Below are 20,217 nucleotides of genomic sequence, written 5' to 3'. Positions count from 1 at the left end.
TTCTCCACAGTCTCTACAGGTGACAGGCTGCAAGCAAAGTACCAACCAAGAGAGATGATTCACTTATACTAGCAAGTACAAAAAGAAACAGACAACCCTTTAAGAGAGCATCTGTACACAAATCCAAGCAGAGTCAGGAACATTTCTTCTGGTTTTATTAGAAAACTGTCCCCATTAAGTAACCAGTATTTCTCATTCACCTGAACTGACACTTTCAACAGCTTTTGATAAAGCTGATGAAAAGGTCTGCAACATTTGGAACAGTCCTGTATAGTCTCATCACTATTGCTCGTTAAAAGGGGTCATACTGATTAGTTTTTAAAGACAGCACTAAAATTAGTAATATACTGTCTTCACATAGACACTGTTGTTTGCTGTGGACAACGCTATCTGTTCAAAGCTGTAAGACCTTTTATTTTATTCTTAAAACACTTACATGCTTGCTCACATACAAATATTATCCAATTAAAGAGAATCCAGAGGGGAAAAAAAAAAAAAAAAAGCCACTGGAGGTCTAGGAAAATATTAATTGGGATGAGTTAGTCTAAAGACTAAGAGAATGATGTGGCAACCTGCCAGGTTTTAAATACATTAAAGCTTTCCACAAGTGCAAATGGAAGACTAACCTCTATAGGCAGAGTAGATGGAATAAGAAGTGATTGAGTGAAACTGCAAAAATAATTTTAGGGATTTTAGCAGTAACGATAGCAAAGTGCTAGGATGGATGGCCTGAAGAACTTGCAAGTCTTCACCCACAAAGATCTTTACAAACAAGTTAAAAATGTTTCTAGGATGACCTTATATATTCATTATCATTCAAGGTACAACAATATGTTAAATGACTTTTCTGTCTTCCGTTACATGATTTTATGCAATACTAAGATTTTTGTGATATTGTGAGTTTCATAACATACAAATTTGTAGATCATGTTGGCTGATCCCTAGTGGAACACACAGCAGTGTTTCCCCTATGTACCGTCACACTATAACCCTGTGGGAACACTCATTTTTCATAGACTTTTGCCATTTCTCCTTTCATGCCTGGAAGGATCAAGAAAGGCAAAGGCAAGGTCCAAAAAAGTGAAAGAAAAATAGTAGCCAAGTTCCAGGAATCACCTAAGTTTAAGAATGAGCAAAAACTCAACAGACTCAAAAGTGGTTCATCTTCCCCAAAATCTGAGTTCCAAAGATGCTAGCACATTCTTTGAAATTAAAGAAAACTAAAATGCATTTAAGTGGATATTCCCATCATTCACATGATGTGTGAAGACTTGAGACAGAAAAATTCCATCTGGCACAGAAAGAGGGTATAGATGCCCTTGACCCACAGGAAAACCTTCAACTTCACTTCCTAAGCTGCTATTAGGTTAAATGTTTCATGTCCTACAAGATGTGAGTTGTGACTCATTTGTTTCTTTTTTCTTTTCCTTTTTCTTTTTTTAAGGTACACAGAAAGCGCATTATAGCACTGATCACCCAGATCTTATTAGAAACCATGGTTTCATACATAAAATAAAATAATCTGGGGGATTTTTTTAGATCCTGTATGTAATTCTGCAGAGAAGTTTACTCCAGTTGTGTGGATAACATGAGAATTTTACCTCAGAACCTGTCCCAGCCAAGCAGCTCCCTCTTCTGATCTCCTGTAACTTCCAGCTCCCCAGCAGCCCTCCCTGCCCCCGATCCACCCATTCTTCTGGTTTTGATTTTGTGCAAGTTAACAAGTTAACGGAGTTAGCAGAGAGTGAGTTAGCTCAGGGCTTAACTGGAAAGTACTAGTACTTTCACAGAAAGAAGTACACCATTCGCAGTGCATGTTCCGTACCATAATTTGGGGCAAATGTTATTTCACAAAATACCTCTATGACTGCATTTCATGAAGAGAAATAAACACTTGCACAGCTACCATTCATTCATTTTGCACAATTCTGGATTCTCAAGAATGCATGAACAAAACTTTACTTTCTGCTGATGCAGACTTTCTGGGTTTGCTCAAATAAACATTCAGCCACGTCTGGCAGGGTGGGGCTGAAGTTTGGTTTTTCTAAACATCTCACATTGTCATTCTGAAACTTGCAGGCATGATTTGCAGGATTTCCCTTTCATGCTGGGAGCAACGACTGAGCCAGCATGCAAGGCGCAGCACAGGAAAAATTAAGTGCCACAATCATTCATTTTTCACCACAGTTCCAACACCACTCCCGTGCAAACTGATGGTAAATCTTTCATTGACAGCAAGAGTTCAAGGTCTGACCTAGGGCCAGCACCAGTGTATTAGGCTGTGACCACTGAGAGGGTCTGATGCAGATCTGGTATAAGTGGGCTGAACCTTTGACAACTTTGATAGAATTTCCACCCCCTTTTGCCAAGAACAAATGTGATCTGAGCATAGGATCTGCATTGAATGAGCATCTACCGTCCCCGTACAACTCTTGCAGTCTCCTTTCTGTTTACAATGATTTACATTCATAATCCCATTGTTAATTAACTGTTGTATAATAACAAAGACTAAGCAAATGTGCCTTTAGGAGTCCAACCAGCAGGATCCTGCAACAGACCACTGAACAAGAAGTAATGAGGAATGATGCCTGACCCGCTTAAAAAAACAACCAAGCCAAACCAACACAACAAAACACTGAAGAAAAGCAAGACAAAAAAGCATAAATGTTCATCCTTCTCCAGAGAAGACAAGTAAACAGTGAAATTTCAGCTTCCCCATCACTTTGCATATAAAAGCTCTCTTTTGAAATATAGACAGCAACCACAAACGGAACTGTAGTAATGTTTCTGCAATCAAAACAGTTCTGGGTATATCTGCATGCCTGGGGGCAGATAAATTTGAGTATCTAGGGCTGGCAGGATGCAAGACAGATCAAGTCCAGACACCAGCTAGCCATGTTAGCATTGCTGAAACTAGTAAACCACACTGATACATTAGCTTAGGCTGCCTTGTGGTTACACAGCCATAGAGCTTTCAGGCTTGGATGACCAGGTCAAAGCACAGAGGAGGTGTGTCTGTACTTGACATACCTTCCATGTGAAAGGTAAATTAAAATAAAACACAAACCTCCAGAAACACATCACTACAAATGGAAACAAGAAGAGCAGCCCGTTTTAGTCTCCTTCTGCTTTTTACCTCACTCTTATGAACTTCACCTTTGTGAACTCCAATAAGCTCACAGGAAACCGAGGCAGTGTTGTAAAGACTGCTAGAATGAAGGTAGATGCAAGTCCAAGCCTTCTTCCTAAATCACTCTCATTTAACTCAAATGCAAATTCACACACAGCTGTTCAGAATGAGGAGTCAAAGGCAAATGACTGACAGTGTTTATTTACATTCTCCTTTCATGTATCATCAGCAACAGAAACTGCTGTACTTCAGCCACAAGTAGTCAAACAGGTCAGACATTTCTTCGTAATGCACACAGCAGTAACATACAATCAGCGTGAGTGTGACTGAACCCATGAATATCATTCTGACAACATGGGAAATCTGTTCATGAACCCCTTATGAATTACATTTGTGCCCATCTCCACTAGACCAAAACTTTATTTAAATTGCAGGGCTTGTCTGAGCCCTCCACTACCTCCACTTCCATCTAAAATTCCAAGTCTAACAGCAGGGCGAACAGCACAGCATTACCAACCTCCAAGGCCTGTCCATTTAAATAGAGCATTTCCAGGCTGGCATGCCATGTGCCAAACAGGGTCACAGTCACAGACCAACGCCAGCTCAGCAGCCAGCTACCCTGAGATAGAACCGAGCAGAAACCCAGGATATGTTTGTTCCCGCCTTCCTATAAGGAGTTCATATTTTGACATCCTTTCCACTCAGACAGCACAACAAGTTGTAGGGATTACAGTGTTACCTGAATCTGCATTTTGTAGGCTTTTAAAATTCAATGCAAAGTATGTATCATACGTAAAATGTCGTAGGCTTCATTCATTATATCATCAAAACTCTGAACACATTAAAGCCATCACTGTACTACCTCCAAAACCCAGGCAGACATGGACCTGCTTGATCTATCCAGGCCATGCTCACAGGTGACAAGTTTTTTCAGTTCCCTTCCTCTGAATAGGAGGCCTCATGCATACAATTATACCAGTGAAAATTTTACTTCTGATTTGTGGGAACTCCTCCACTTTCAGTTTCATTAAATTATTGCCAAATTATGATCACAATGAGGAACACGGTTAAGGCATTGCAGTTCATTGATAGACGGGGGGAGCACTCACACTGGTGGTTAGACAGCCATTATTTTGTGGTTAATATTGTTTCTTTTCTGACTCATTGTATTATAACAATGACATTCATTTAGAAGGGAAGGAGAGTTTTATTAGGTCAATTTCCCATAACAGAAAGAGACCAAAGGCCACACACAAGGCTAAAGCTGCAAGTGGCACCTATCAAAATGCCTTTAAACACAGCTAAAAATCCTCTAATATTTGTTCCACTTCATTCTGAAGCCAAGCGTGGTTCAGAGCCATACTAACCTCGTTTTGCACAGGGTGATACAGTCAACTGAAAAACGTGACCTCTAGGAATATTTATGCTTTCTTCAGCATACCTGAGCAGATTTGTTTGTTTGCAGTCCCTTCTATCCCTGCAAGTAAACACCCTGATGAAATTAACAAGTCCCAAGGAAAATTCTCCGGGAAGAAAGATCAAAACTCTGGTTTTCTTAATCAACAAAGTATCTGCATAAACACACACAAGATCAACAACGGCCAGTGTGAAGGCTGCTTGATAACCTGTGTGAGAAAGCTGGTCCTGAAAAAGCATTAATTTGTATCATAATTCCCAAGGTGTCAAGCTAGGGTGGTACCGACCTGTTCTGTGCCTTGTCTCTTTTAATAACCTCTTCCCAAAAGGTTGCTCAGAGGTGGATCACAGACAATACCCAGGTAATTTGAAGGACTACAGTAAAGGCAAGACTGAAATAAGCACTTTGCCTACAATCTGTGCTACAGCTTTTGCACTTGTGCTCAGTGGATTTTGTAATTTAACTCCAGCTACCAAGACTTCATTAGTTAGGGCTTTAATTTCACACAGCATCAACTACTCCCCCACCACGCCGCAGCGGAGGAAGTGTCTCGCAGCCACACGTGCTTACATGCACACCTAAGCACACCACAACCACTGCAGGCCCCGCCCGCTCCCACGCGACCACCACAGCCCCCCATGCTGCGCGGGCAGAAAGCAAGCCAGGCTCGCCAAGGTCCTCCCTCCCCTCGGCCACAACACCCACGGCACGCTGCCGCACCTCGCCGGCTGCCCCGCCCGCTCGCCCCCGGCCGCCCCACGGGCACGGGCTGCACCCGGCGCGCGGCGGGAGGGGGCTGCTCGGGCAGGACCCCGGCCGCACCGCCGCGCGCAGCCGGCCGGAGGCAGGGTTGCCTCCGCCGGGTGAAAATGACAATAAAAATCGAGATTTCTACAAAAACTCTGTCATAAACAACCCAAGACCTGCAATGCACTTCTGCCGAGGAAAAAAAAACCACAAAAAAACCAAAAAACAACACGCACAAAAAACCCACCCCCAAATTCCTGGATGCTTTCCCATCGCCCCCGCAGCTCGCGCAGGGCTGCCCGCTTGTGCTGCGAGGGGCTGCGGGGCCGAGGGGCCGGGGCGCGGGCTCGCCGCCGCCTGAGGCGCCGTGGGGGCCGTGGCTGGGCCCGGGCTGCTCCCGAGGGGACACCTGCCCCCCGGCTCCCTCACGGCGCCTGGCGGGCTGCCTGCCGTACGGCGGGGGATGGGGTGCTCCTGGTGAAATAAACAGTAAATAGCAGCGTTCAAGCACTTCCCAACGAAAATACTGACTCTGTGAAGGCCTGACCGCTGCTCTACAGCTGCTGCACTTCGCTTAAATTCTCACCTTTGAGGTTCAGGCTTAACACCCATTAACCCAGCGCTCACGGAGGCTGGGCGGCGTTGCACGGTTTCCGAGGGGCTGTTTAACCTTTCGAGAGCCGCAAATGCCGAAGGGGTGGGGGTGTCTGTGAGACGGGGGGCGGGCGGGCAGCGTACCCGCCGCTTCTGGCTGCGGGGCCTTTCGAACTTCCCTCCCGGCTGCAGCGCGCCCTTTGTGTGCATTTGTCGCCCAGACACAAGCGGTTCTCGCTTTTGGCTTTGGGTGGGTTTTTTGCTTTTGGCCTTCGCCGCTGTTGCTCCCGCGCGGCGGGGGCTGCTCGCCCGTGGGGGCCCGGCTGCGGAGGCGGCCGCTGGGGCCCAGCTGCGGGCCCGGGCCGGGCGCGGGAGGCGGGAGGGCGAAGGGAAACGCGGTGCAGGAAGAGCCGGGCCGGGCCGGCAGGAAAACCGGGGGGGGCGCAGGAACAGCACACGGGGAGGGGGGCGAGGGCAACGGGAGCGGTTTCGGTGGCCTGGAAAAGGGGCTGGAGAGGGAGAGAGGGTGGGTTTCTCCTCGGAACGAGCGGCTCGGAGCCCCTCCTGGTCTCCCTGAGGGCTGGGAGCCGTCGCTCCCCGAAAGCGGCGAGGGGTGCGGTGTGAGGGGCCGCAGGGTGCGACTTTGCCATCAGATACGGGAGTTGTGCTGCGTAAAAGAAGGAAAAAAACCCTAAGTTCATTATATTCTGAAATACTACATACTCTGAGTCTTCAAACACCAACATTCTCGTAACTCCTAGTTTGAAATACTCAATGTTTTAACTGGTTCTGGTTTCTATAGGCAGAGTCTGTGCCTGGAGCTTTAAAAAATGTTCTTTCTGTACCACCCTGCTCCCTTCCATAGCATAGCTGCCAGGCCGAGTATTGTGTTGCCCCGTTCTCGTCTCTCTGGTGGGAAAGGCTTTGCTCACTGAGCCTTTTATGTTAGTTCATCCCATTAAAGCGCCTTGCTTTGTTGTCCTCTGAGCCCTCTTTAATGCCACTGCGTTTCTCAGTGAGTTTGGTGAAAAGCAGAACTTCACCCTGTATCTTTAAAGAGTTCTGAGTGGAGCCACCTCCACAGATGAACCATTCCAAGCTCCAAGATTCCGTGTCCCTTTGCTATCGCTCGGTTATGCAGACAAATTCCTCTCCCTCACACCTATGCTATTTATTAGGAAAACAAAATACAACCACTTCTGCGTGGGAGATGGACAGTCTCTGAGATGAAAGTTAACCTCAAGGATTTCCTCAAGCAACATTTGCAGTAAGACATATAAAAACAGAAAGAGAGCTAATAAATGACAAAATGTACTGAATTTCCAAGACCAGGGGCAGGGCAGGGGGTAGGGGGAAGCTAAACAACTTGTTAACACTTTTTGGAACACAGTTGCAAAGTAACTTTGGAGCTGCTCTGAAGTAAGGTCTCTGTGCCAGCATAAAGGATTTGTTCAAAAGGTGCATTGATCAAATAACCCTGATAAGAGAAAGGAACTACACACTAGCTACATGCAATTTCTTATCCTGCACCTAAACCTGCAGTACAAGTGGGAGCTGTGATGGTGTCCTGGTTTAACCCAGGCTGGTAATTAAGTACCACGCAGCCACTCACTCACTCCCCCCTCACCCAGAGGGATGGGGAGGAGAATAAGAAAGAAATATATAAAAAAAAACATCTAAAAGTGCCTGATGTTTGGAAAATAGCTCACACGACACTTGTGCAACAGGCATTTGAATGGTCACCAGATTAGAAGAAATCGTTAGACCATAGTTGTGTCTTCCCTGAAAGCAAGAGAGATAATAACGCAGACTTTGGTGAGCTGTTTTTCAATAATAGCACCTCTTCAGAATGTGTTTTTCAGCCAAGATCTCAATCCTTCTTCCAACCACAAGGACAGAGTTGCACACATTGCTAGAAATTATCTCGTTTTCTCCTACCCTGCAGTAACTGTGATACAGCAGCATCCAGCTTATCAAAGCACAAGGAAATACTGCAAGTAGCTGGGCAACAAATGATCTGGCAGACCATCCCCCATATTCAAAATGCCACAGATACTAGCTCTTTGAATAGTACCACAAAATTCAAAATATTCACTTGTAAACCTCCTTGTGTTTATATTATACATCTATATCTTTGTGGGAAGGTGAGAATTTGTAAGACCTTGCCCAGAGTTGCTCTAGAAAGAATTGCAGATCTAATAGAGTTCACAAGTGAAAATCCCCAGCTTTCTGTCTGTATTACTAGGAAGGATTCCTTCTCTTCATTTCAAGTGAAAAATACCAAGACTGTAGTTCAATCCCCGCACCAGTCCCAAATTGTCCCTGAAACTTGTTCTCCCATATGCTCTCAATCACAATCTTGTGCCAAATCCAATTTCCTCACTGTGGAAATTGTTATTGCACTTTCTCCGTAACCATATACATTCTATTTCTATTCCTTATAGCAATTCACACCTCCATCTTCACATTATACACCTGTAGGTGCTCAATATGAGCAAGTGTTTATCCAAGACAGTATTCCAGTAATCTATACCAGTGTCCTGCTAAATCAGGAAGTCTTGGCTTATGCCAAGCATATCTATGCTTAAGAGAGCAAAACTACCTTCAGCAGGCAGCTCAGGTCAGCACCAGAAAGCATGAGTGGTCAGCTTTTTCCCAGGTTTCTGGGAATACTGCTTTCATTGATGATTTCATGGACCCTAGCAGATAATTTTAACCCAGTATTTATTCAGTGATTTTTTCCTAGCTTGTGTTTTCCAAACGTTCACTAGTTATCAAAAGTTACACAGTCTGTATTTTGAGCCTGCTTTTAGCTGAGAAGAGTTACTCCAAATAAACACTACAATTGCTACATACACATGTTAATATTTAATGTGGCTTTGGTCTCATGCATTTCCGATGAGCCATTCTGATGTATAGTTATTGTACCATGTATTTATAAATGGATCTTCTCCAAGCAATCATTCACAAAAGGTCAAAATAAACATTGGCCTTTGCATCGTGTTTCTATTATGTGACTACTAAACCAGGCTTGGTGGAGGGTTCACAGAGGGTCGGCGGAGCTTTGTCAGCCCTGCTTTATTAGGACTTTTCCATGCCGGAGTGTTCCTGGGTGTGGCTGATGGGATTTCCTGCCTTTTCGCCCCATGAAAGTAGCACAGAGAGTCTGAGGGCAAGGAAATGATTTTCTCTTCACTCCGGTATGAGATTTTTTTGGTAGGGTAAAGAGATCTGGCCATGCTGAGTTTTGCTCTGTCCGTGTGTGTGTGTTTGGAAACTGCTGCATTGTTACATCTCTCAGAATTTGTGGACAAGGAGGGGAGACACAAGGAATGTGTCACCCTATTCCTGCACGGGAGAGTGACCTTAACATTGTAATTCTCTTCAGTGGGTCACATAAGTCTACACTAATTATGTTCCTGACTTAAAAAAAAAAAACCACCCACACTTTTATCTTTATTTATATTAGGTGCTTGAGTTTCAGATCTCTCTAGGTACTTCTTATTTTAGCAGAAAACTTGTACTGGAACAAGTTAGCTGTACCACATGTTCTTATATCTAGCTCCTGCGTACAGAGTGAATTTGATTACTGTAAATTATCATAGAAAATCTTGTGCATAGAGTAATAATTGAAGGGAGATTTCTTGACCCTATGTGATTCTTGCAGACTATGTAAAAAGAAATAAGGTTCTACCAGAATAAACTAGACGATAGTGAATGAGCAAACTCTTTCCACCTGTAAATGCAAAGATGGGATTAGAAAAGTCTGGGAAAGCAGATTATAGGAACTGAATTTAGATGGATTTCATTTGTTTCTTAAATCCTTGAAGGTTCAATTGTAGTTGGATTAATTTAATTTTCCAAGAAAAAGAGTATGGGGAATTACTGAAATACAATAGATGTTTTCCTGGGGAATTTCAGAACCCCATAAATGACAAAGCCTGTCCTTGGGGAATTTCCAGCATTTCAGAGCTCAGGAGGTTACATAGCTCTGGTCTACGTATCCACATTTTTGGATGCTTTGTCAATCTGACCCTTTTTACAACATCAGATAATGCCTCTGCCCATACAAAATGCAGTCAGTATTGAGATCTTCCAGGCCAAATTAGGAAATGTTACAGTTGGGCAATCTCTGTATTTCTTAGTTGACAGAATAAGTAAAGGATGGATAACAGTATTCTTATGTTTTTATGTCCCCTATTTTGGGTCCTGGCCGCCTGTATTGTACAGCAAGCCCAAGGTTTGTTCCTGCTGAGCTGTCTGCAGGGTGTTCTGGCTGCAGCCCCTCTGTTGCCCAATATACACCCTGCCGTACCTGGGTTTCACACAGGCATACCTAATCGGGGGGTTGCTGGGGGAGCAACAGTAAGATTTCATGATCATATTCCATCTTTGTTATATTCCTTACTCTGGAAGAACAGTTAGGAAAAAAGAATATAAATCAAAGGGCCAGGTTACTGTGGGTAACTCAGGCTATTTTATTTCACATAGACATTTGGTATAATGCACCTTTTCAGTTCTCAGTGCATTTTCTCTGCCCATCTGTCACATGGCCAACACCAGAACAAAAGCCGCACGCCCTTTCGGTGCGCGCAGAAGGCAGGCTGGGGCCTGGGAAGGTGCTTTGTGCATTGCACGCTTCAGAACTGTGCACCATACGTTTGGCCTAACCTGCTGGTGTGCGGTAGCGCACGGCCACGGCCGAGGAGCTGCAGAGTTCCCCCATAGGAAGTGAAGAGCAGCAAAAACGGCCTCTTGCCCCCACCCCCGCAGGAACCCTTACTTTTATTATTGTTATTATTTTATTACAGTTATTGTTCTCTGTCTGAATCTTGTCTACATGCATAGATGTGGCCCGTCTGTGGAGGAAACAGATTTCAGTCATCATGACCAAGAGCATAGGAAATGCTTCCCATGGCCCAGTGCCACGCTCTGGTGTTTGCATTTCTTGTATTGCGTGAATTACGTAGGGCTCTGAGTTCCCAACCAAAACGGGGCTTCCATCGCACAGTCACCTCCATAGGGGATACAGTCATTTTCCGCAAAGACCCGCAGTGCAATTAGAGGAGATAGATAAGCGAGGAACCCAGAAACAAAGGCAAAACGAAGTGACTCACCTGTAGGCTATCAGCTATGAATACAGAAGGGCCAGTGGTGTAGTCATGAGAGACCAGTGACACAGCCATGCTCATCCCTTGTCACAAGATCTCAGCCCCATGTGGGACAAGCAACCTTAATGCCTATAAGGCCTCAAGAGCAGAACGACCCTTGTCCTTTAGATAAAAACATCCCTACAAACTCAGACGTACAGGGTACGTTGCCTCATCCCCGTACGTGGCCTTTATTTACTCACTGGTGGCACACTGAGGGCTTAACTTGGACTTCCATGGTTTATATACTTTTGGTGCTCTGCGCAGAAGTGACTTTATCCCTGGGACAAAGCAGCGCTTTCCCTCATGACTGTCAGCACCCGGCATAAACCGTCCCTGCCCAAATGAAGGCCTGAGCCAAGAGAGACTTTTATCTTGTGCACAAATACAGATTTGACATTTTTTCCAGCTCTGCTCAGGTCACTAATTAAAAGCCTAGGAAGTGAGCACACATGAAATCATTCCTTCCGTACAGGCAGACAGATGGAGAGAAATTCCAGCTTGTTTCCACTCTTTTGTCTTCAGGGCATTTTTGGCATTTCCTTCAGGAAGTGGGGTTGTGACCCAGAGCCTTCCTCGGTGTGTAGGCTCTCGTTTCCCACAGTAAACCTTGCATGGTGATGACATACGGTATGAGAAGGTGAGGTTTATCTTCACACTCCAACTGCATCCTGTATGAGCTCTATGGAACTTAAAAGTAATACTGAGAGGGAACGGCCGCAAGAGAGGAAATGGAAGTCAAGCCTTTGGAAGCAGTAACGCAGTACCTATTCAACTACGCTGCCAGTCTTCGCTGGTGGACCCAACAGAGCTGCAGCAGTTATGTAGCTGAGACCACCATTCTAGGTTTCATAAACTTCCTTGATGTTTGCAACAAACTAAGAATTAAACTTATATTAGTGATGTAAGTGAATGATTTCACTTATTCTGCTCTAGGCAATCATGGTAAAACTTGCAGGCATCTGTTTTTTCCTGTTTGTACTTCGTTAGCTGTTGGAGAAGAATCGCTACTGTAAAGATTCTTTTAATGGCGTTTCATCAATACAGCATGTGGTGATGATAAATTATATTCTAGCATTCATTCTGTATTTTACATGATCTTGTAAGTGGCATTATGCATCTTATATCCCCACAGAATCAGCTTAATCCCAGCACGTACCGAAATAAAGGAATACTTTCACTGACTTCTGTCAACAAGAAACCACACTTGGCTTGAACCCACCCCCAGTACAAAACTACTAGTAATCTGGTAACAGAATCTTTAAAAAAATCAGTTTATTAATGTTTAGAAGTCAATAAAGCTATGTGCAAATTGAACAATAAAAGTCAGAAACATTTTAAATACTATTTTTTAAACCAGAAAAAAACCCCAACAGTTTAATTGCACTGGAAATTTTACTACAAAGGCAATACATTTTCTTTACAAAATACCACTTCTAGGAGTTGCCAATAACTGTAAATCAGTCAATTGCTCTCAGCTATCCCAGATATACCACTTCTGTTATAGTAATACCCTAGGCACATGAAGACTCCTGCATCTTATTAACTTATTTACATTGTACACATTCAACCCCATTAGCACAGGTTAGAAAAATAGAGGAGTAAAAATGACGCTGTAAAACAAATACATTCAATTTAATGACAGGTACTTCTTCCATGAACTGATAAAATACAGACATCTTTGCTGAAATTATAAACATTAATAAAATGTGCCAAAACATATTGCATTTTGTTATGGAAGTGCATTTATCTATAGTCATTTCACTTCAACTTTTATCGTTCTGAAACTCAAGGTACTCTTTTCAGATTTTTCCAACTGATCTTTACCTTTGGAAAGACTATGAACCTCACACTGAAATGCCCCCTTCAGTTTTTAACTCTTCTTAGGCTAAAGTCCTGCTGTTGTCGATAGTATCTTATACTATTAGATTTACTTTCAGTCATCTTAAAGAGAAATGACCTTTAGTTCTACCTTGCATTTGTCATGATAATGCGGTTTATTTAATGCTAGAGAGTAACAAGGCAATCAGCATATGGGGCCAAATGCTGCTCTGAGCTACTCCATAAAATCTGATGCAGTCAAAGGAATTGTACAGGTGAAAGTAACTGCAGAGTCTGGCTCATGGTCTTCAAATGTAATATGGACCAACAGCAAAAATTCACAGCTATGATCTTGCTAAATAAAACCCCAACAGCTTTGGACTCTGCAATAAAACCGTATGACTTAACTAAAAACTCTGGAAAGCGATGCCAAGTTATGGTTGTATGTGGTCTAAGTTACAGTTGTGTGATCTCTTTCCTTGTTATGTGCTAAACACTTCTGACCAACTATACCAGAGCCACCACTAAATTCAGTACAGGAAGATCTTTGTGTCAGTGGTTTGCTGCAAATAAAGGAGAAATAACTTCACATTCTTCTCACATGGAAAAAAAAAAAAAAAAAAAAAGATTCATTCTCCCTCTCCCTCCTCCCCCTCTCTCTCTCACGCGCACCAGGCATCATTTCACCAAGGCATCAGTCTTTCAGAGTTACTAAGGAGATTTCAGGATATGAATGCGCCTGACAATCCTGAGCTGCCTCAGTGCAAAGACAAAACATGCTCCAGGGAAAACGATTTTCAAGCCAGAACAGTCTGTCCCATTTCTTGAACTCCAGCCTCGCAAGTGCACCGTTTGCCTCATTAGAACTAATGCTACTTGCTCGCTTAGCCCAACGCTGCTGCCATGAGCAGGAGGCATCTCAGCTCCCCGATTTCAGAGGAAGGCTCTGAAATACACCCCCACGGTTACTCCTAAGAAGATGAGGTAACATTGCCTGAAGACATGATAGTTTCAGGATGGTCGCCTTCCTCCTTCTGTGGGTGGGAGGAGTTGTCAGATTTACTCCGACTGAACTCCATCCCTCCAATGATCGGCCTCTTGAATTTGGTCCCAGAATCTGCTGGGGGACATTTGCAGCAGCACAGAATCTTGATGAAAGCCCTCCGCATCTCTTTGTTTGTCAAGGTGTAGATGATAGGGTTCGTGGCTGAATTGAGAACGGCCAGTACTAAGAAATACTCTGCTTTATAGAGGATCGGGCAGGTCTTCACTTTACACCCCACATCCAGTAAAAGCAGGATGAACAAGGGAGCCCAGCAGGCGATGAAGGCACTCAGGACTATGATCACTGTCTTGAGCAAGGCTAGCGACTTTTCTGAGCTCCTAGTAGCTTTGGTAATGTTTTTCCGAAATGTCAGCCTGCGGCTCCTAGTCCTCACCATGGAATAGATCCTGCAGTAGAGGACGACAATGGATAGCAAAAGGCCAGTGAAAACGGTGGTGCAAAAGAGAATATAGTGCTTGTGGTAGAGAGGCAGCACGGTGGAGCAGTTGGACAAGAGGCTGATGCAGTTCCAGCCCATGATCGGGAGTCCCCCAAGTATCACGGAGATAACCCAGCAAGCACTGATCAGCAAGAAGGAGCGGAAGCTGTTGCTGCCATTGTGGAGTTTCATCTTCAGCATGGTGATGTATCTCTCAATGGCAATGGCTAACAAGCTGAACACAGAAGCTGACAAGGCAACAAACATGCTGCCTTCTCTTACAAACCACTGGGAGGGGGTGAGGCTATAGGTTTTGTGTCCGGATAGCAGGAGGTTGGCAGTGTAAGCCACACCAGCCAGCAAGTCTGAAAGAGCCAAGTTCCCAATGAAATAGTACATGGGTCTGTGAAACTTCTTGGTTTTCCAGATGGTGAGCAAGACAAAAATGTTCTCTAAGATTATAAAGCAGCAAATGATAATAAAAACCACCGACGTCACTTTTATTCCACTGTCCGCATTCTCATTTAGCTTTCCCGTGTAATTATAATGCTCTTTGATGACATAGTTGACATCAGTGTTGGCGAGGTTGCTGACGACCTTCTGCGGGGCGGTGGTGCCAGAGCTCATGGTGCCCGGCTGGGTGCCGCTTCCCCAGCAGCCACCGGACGGTGACGCCGAGCGCAAACCCAGCGGCTGCCCCGCAACCTGCCCGCACTGCTGCACAGCCTCAGAAACCGCAGCCCTGCGAACAAGAGGCACAAAGCCCAGAGTTAAAAGAAGGCAGGCAAACAAGGCAACAAATGGTAAAGGGTTTAAGATATAAGTTTAACTTTGTATCTTAGTCACAGATGTATTCACACAGGAATCAGTTTCATTCAGCTGCTAAAATGACTATTAAAAGACAGACAGGCGTATTCAATAGGTAAAGTTAACGGGACAAAAAAAGTTCTGCCATGCAGGGCTGAACAGGTAAATTGCAGTCAGCAAGGGCTGCGTTACTGGACTTCGAGCATGAAAGACCTCAAAGCTCCCCAGCAGTAAGTTCTAGATTATATTTTTCTTCAGTAGGAAACACACCCTGTAATACAACAGCAGAGATCTAGAAAGGGAAAGGGCTTGATCCGATTGAACTGCAAACGCACAAAAGCTGGCACAGAAATTACTTGACAGGAAACCTGTATTCTCCTCTGTTAATAAAGTCTGAATACACTCTGCAAGGGGGCAGTTATGCAATTCACTGATGCCATCTTGACCAGTGGTGAATTCACTCCTGTATATAAGCAAGAGATCATCTCAGAGCTGTAAACAGGAAAGGGGTGCCCTTGCTCCAGAAAAGTAAGAGCAGGCTCTACAAAACCTGGAGCAGTAAAAAGCTCCGACAATCAAGAAAAGTATGTAAATAATCCAGCTAGCAAGGCCATTCCATGGGTCTGCAACAAAGAATGGCAAAAAACCCCACCTTGCATTCAATTAATGAGCATTGCAAACTTTTGAAATGGGCATGATTAAGGAGTAGGGATACAGAGAAAACTCCCTTCGCGTATAAGCGTTTTCTCGTGGACATTTAAAGAAAATTAAAGATGCAAAACCACGCAAGGCGAGAACAGGCAGAGCTGTTAAATTGCAGCCTGAGCCGGGCAAAGCCGGAGGTGCGAGGCCAGCGGGCACGGCTCCCGCCCCGCTCCCGGCTCCAGCGCGCCCCGCTCCCGCCCCGCTCCCGGCCGGGCCCCGCCGCCGGCTGCCTCCCGCACCCCCCGCACGCCGCGGCCCCGCGCCGGGCCCGGCCGGCCCCTCGGCCCTCCCGTGTCGGGGCGGCGGGGGACGGGCCGGGGGCGAGCGGCGGCGCGGGCCGGGCTGCGCGGGGGCGGCCGCGGCCGCGGCCCCCAGCCTTACCTCGCTCAAGCGCGGCGCGCAGCCCGCATCGGCCCTGCGCATCTTGCGTGCCCGCGGAGCAACTCCGGCGGCCGGGCCGGGGGCTCGCTCGTTTTAACGTTTGCGCGGCTGCTGCTCCCCACCCCGTTTCCGATCGCTCCCTCCTAACTCCTCCCTGCTGGCGGCCACGGGGCGGCTCGTGTGAGGGCCCTGCACGCCCAGCGCGGCCCGGCCGCTCGCAGCGCCCCGCCGCCCGCCGGGGCATCCCGCCGCCCGCCGGGGGGAGCAGCCGCGGGGCTGCCGCGCCGGGGCTCTCGCAGACCCCGCGGGCCTGGGCCAGCAGGAGGGACCGAGGGGAAGCGCAGGAAGGCGTGAGGCGGGGGAGCCCCCCGCGGGACCCCCTCGCCCTCCCCGCCGCCCCGGCCGGCTGCGAGCGCGGCCCCTGCGCCTCGGGCCCGCAGGGAGCGACCCCAGCGCCGCTCCGGCCGCCGCTCTTCGGGGAACAGGGCCCGTAGCGCCGGGCGCACCTGGAGGGGGCCGCGCCCCTTGCCCACCGCACCGCGCCGGGGCCGCGCAAGGAGCGACCGTGCGGGTGGCACCGGCCCCCGCGGCCGCCCAGAGCAGGCACCGGGGCACGGGCTCTGCCCCCCGCCCGCGCCCCGGCAAAGCCCGCACCGGGCTCGCTGCTCGCCGCTGTCACACCTCGCCCTGCGCTGGTGTTCCCGTGTACAAAACCCGTCTCTGACTGCTGAGAGAATTCTGTAGGATGCCTACATGTTTGAAAATACGAAGAAAAGTTTTAAATTAATGTTTTTATAACAAAATTGGCAACGGCAAGTACTTACAGCAGTAACGGTGCTATTACATAGAGACGGACAGAAGTAGTGAGTTTAGGTTTTACAATCCCTTCTCTCTTCAAACTTCTAAAAGGCAAAACACCTCAGCGTGTGAAATGCTACCTGCGGTGGTAACGCCTGTTGTGCTTACTGCAGAAACCTGCCTCTTCCTTCCTTGCTCTGTTCCCTTTAACTCCAAATTGAAATGCAGGAGAGTATCACAATAGACCAGAGCTCAGTGTATCAAGTCTTTTGGTTCATAGCATCGCACCCCCCGATTGGCAGGGGCGGTGCTGAGGTGGAAGCAGCTTTCCTCTGAAAGATGGCAAGAGTAACTGCCCTCAGGAAGAGGGTCTCTCTCTTATTTATGCTAATAGTCGCGCTTCAATTGCACCACGCCTCTCCCAGAATGACTCAGATAAATTACACTGGCAAACAGACATTTACTCTTCCACCACAAAGCTAGAAACTTGAGATGTTTAGCCTCCTGAGAGCCTGGAGGAAAACACAGCCGTTAAATTGCAACTGTCAGAAAAGGCATTTAAGATAAATCATGCTTGAGGTTGACATATGCATCCCCTGCAACTGCCTGACATACCCTAGATATTTCAAGCTTTCCCCCCTTACTTAGCTGATTTAAAGAAAATATTAAATAAAAGTGCATTAAACTAGGCATTTTCCTCTAGGAAATAATTCTTGCATAATTTTAAGCAAGAGGAACATATTAAAGGAACATGCTTTAATTAAAGGATAGAATGACTCAGGGTTTCAGCAGTCAGATGTACAAGCTTTTGTGTTTAGGTTAACCAACTGAAAGGGCTCCAACTCAGAGATGTGACATCCAACAAATTGTCACAGCCTGTGTAAAATACCTGCGCAATTTCAGTTCCATTCCAAACAGCTGGGCATTTGTATCACAAAAAGCATCATTAAAATTAGACAAACACACACATTTATAGCCCTCAACACCTCAGCAGAGAGGAAACAGCTTCATTCTCAGGCAAATTAAGCCACGTTGGCTGCATTTGTACTGTAGGCTGTCTAAAACTTCAGAGATGATAGGTTAACATGGCTCAGCCGTGCAGGTTGTAGCCTGCTTACAAGGGCTGAAACACAAACAGAGGTAAATTCAGGTTGGTCCAGCCAATTCTACCAAATGTATGCTGCTAAGTGTTTAGTAAGGAGATTTACAGCAGGGCTATTCTCCATCCTCACCAACAGAACAAGAAGTCTATAATCAGTACCTCCCCAACTGCCGGTCCAGTGTTAAGGAAAGCTGTACTTCTACAAAATACACTGCAGAAATTCGGCGTACAGGAAGCTCCTTTGAGAACTTGACTCTGGAATTGCCTACAGTCAGAATAAGGAGAAGGACAACACAAAGTTATTCATGCATCATTTCAAAACCAACCAGAACACAGGTCTCAGTGGAATGCCAGTGGGAGGACTGTGCAGCTCAGGCCAACAAACTGACACATAACAGCTGCTTGACCTGGATAAACTGTTAAAAAAAAAAAGTTTCTGCAACATGTCCACAAGCACACCACACAAGCGTACAGAGGTGGGTCCTGTTGTTTACAGGGATCCAGAATAAGTCTGTGTTCTTAGGTACTTGAGGTTTTGGGATGAGCAGAAAACTCATGTTTTAGGGCATGGCAACAACAACAAAAAAAACCTGCCTGTGACAACCAAAGGTCTTGTGGAACTTCTGATAGGAACTTAGTGTGGTGGGAATTTCAGAAACCTGGCTAGTCACAGGGCAATTTCCTCGCAGGAAAACGCTTTGATCTTGTCAGAAAAGAAGTTGCAAGCTGGGGTCCTCCCAAAGCCTGCATACTAATTAACTGGTGGCCTCTAACACCACCAGAACACCATACTCTTAGAGCTAGCACTCCTGGACAACTCACAGTTGCATCAGAGGAGTGTCTGAACATGATCTACCTTGAAGATACAGAAGATCCCTGCAAGACAGATTAGCAAAGGATTTTTCTCCAACACATTTACTCTTCTGCACCTTCAAAAAATCTTTATTATCAGCAAAAAGTACTTTTATTCTTTCTGAGGCAAGTTCAGCCACAAACCAGAGCCATTCCTCCTCGATGTCCAAGGTCAAGACAGGAGATACTTAAAACAGTACCAAAAGAACAAGTTTGCTCACCAAGAAAGTACCAAGAGTGGTCTGCAGAATCCCCCAAAATTCTCATGACTAGAATAAATGTAAAAAACTGTGTAAAATGTCAGATTTCTGCTGCAGTCCCAGAACAAATATTCCATATTTTTAAGAATTTTTCAAGATATACATGCCTTGTAGCATGCTCTTGTATGTGCCTTTAAGTAACTAATACTACTAAAAATCTACGAGAAAAAAAAACACCCCCAAATTAATTTGTTCAAATGGGTTAAAATGACGCTGTAAATGAGGCACATGCAGACAGAATTATAATATTGTGAGATAGCTCAATCCATACTGGGAGAATATGCCAGCAAGTTCTAAGAAAGCAGAGAAAATGCTGGAAGTAAGCATTTCTTAAAGAAAGCAACAAAGAAAAGAGTAAACCAAATGACTTTATTGATTTGTTAATGTAACAGTAAATACAAGCCATTGATACTGATTTCCCATTGATATTAGGTACACTGAGTACCCAAGACGACAATTTAGATTTATTGTTCAGTTTAAAATTAATGTTTCAGTTGCACCCCTTTTGCAGTACAGAACAATGTAGTTTTAAATTATCCTTTCCACAGTGGATAAGTTAGATGAATTAATTTGCTGTTGATATTCATAGTGTCCAATAATTCCGTATCTTCTTCCCTCAGATTAAAATCAAACACCTGGTTTGGACAAGGGGAAAAACAAAAGTGATGAAAACATCACAAAGACTAAAGCACACATAGGTTGTTTACTATTAGCATTCCATAATTTAGCCACTCCTTTTTTTATTTTTAAATTCTTGATATTGATAATTCATTAATATTAAATGGCCTTCTTTTGTTTTTAAAGGCTATCATAATGAGTTATAATAATCATTATATTAATTTTTATGAGAATCTGTACTTTATTTTCACATGACTAAGCTGAACATAACATCAGGAAAAGCGTAAGTCCAAATGGAAATAACTGAAGTTCAGAAAGTGACATGCAGCAGTTTTACTGGATATCATTGCA

At 45.3% G+C, this 20,217-nt stretch overlaps 2 protein-coding genes and 1 long non-coding RNA gene across 9 annotated transcripts in view; all 3 read right to left on the bottom strand.

Annotated features, from left to right (window-relative positions):
• LOC119155422 overlaps positions 1–6,193 on the bottom strand; it is a 214,201-nt gene extending 208,008 nt beyond the window's left edge. The window contains exon 1 of the long non-coding RNA XR_005106722.1: positions 5,881–6,193. This is a non-coding gene — a long non-coding RNA (uncharacterized LOC119155422). The remainder of the gene's footprint in view (positions 1–5,880) is intronic.
• A 6,095-nt stretch (positions 6,194–12,288) lies between these two features.
• On the bottom strand, positions 12,289–17,695 carry S1PR1 (sphingosine-1-phosphate receptor 1). 3 transcript variants are annotated; one of them, XM_037404929.1, is made up of 2 exons: positions 17,061–17,695; positions 12,289–15,085 (listed from the first exon to the last, which is right to left on the bottom strand). In XM_037404929.1, the coding sequence occupies exon 2, from the start codon at positions 14,968–14,970 to the stop codon at positions 13,831–13,833; it is 1,140 nt and encodes a 379-aa protein (XP_037260826.1). In that variant the 5' UTR covers positions 14,971–15,085; positions 17,061–17,695; the 3' UTR covers positions 12,289–13,830. The 3 variants fall into 3 exon arrangements, with proteins under 3 accessions (XP_037260826.1, XP_037260825.1, XP_037260827.1); XM_037404928.1 differs by lacking the exon at positions 17,061–17,695 and adding an exon at positions 16,237–16,502; XM_037404930.1 differs by lacking the exon at positions 17,061–17,695 and adding an exon at positions 15,421–16,033.
• A 1,902-nt stretch (positions 17,696–19,597) lies between these two features.
• LOC119155847 (uncharacterized oxidoreductase ZK1290.5-like) overlaps positions 19,598–20,217 on the bottom strand; it is a 49,652-nt gene continuing 49,032 nt past the window's right edge. For all 5 annotated transcript variants that reach the window (XR_005106871.1, XR_005106872.1, XM_037404938.1 and 2 more), the window contains one exon: positions 19,598–19,883. The gene's annotated coding sequence lies outside the window, so the exon portion shown is untranslated. The remainder of the gene's footprint in view (positions 19,884–20,217) is intronic.

The sequence above is a fragment of the Falco rusticolus genome, chromosome 11 (genome assembly GCF_015220075.1).
Source record: "Falco rusticolus isolate bFalRus1 chromosome 11, bFalRus1.pri, whole genome shotgun sequence".
NCBI lineage: Eukaryota > Metazoa > Chordata > Aves > Falconiformes > Falconidae > Falco > Falco rusticolus.
This window is presented reverse-complemented; position numbering and strand designations above follow the sequence as displayed.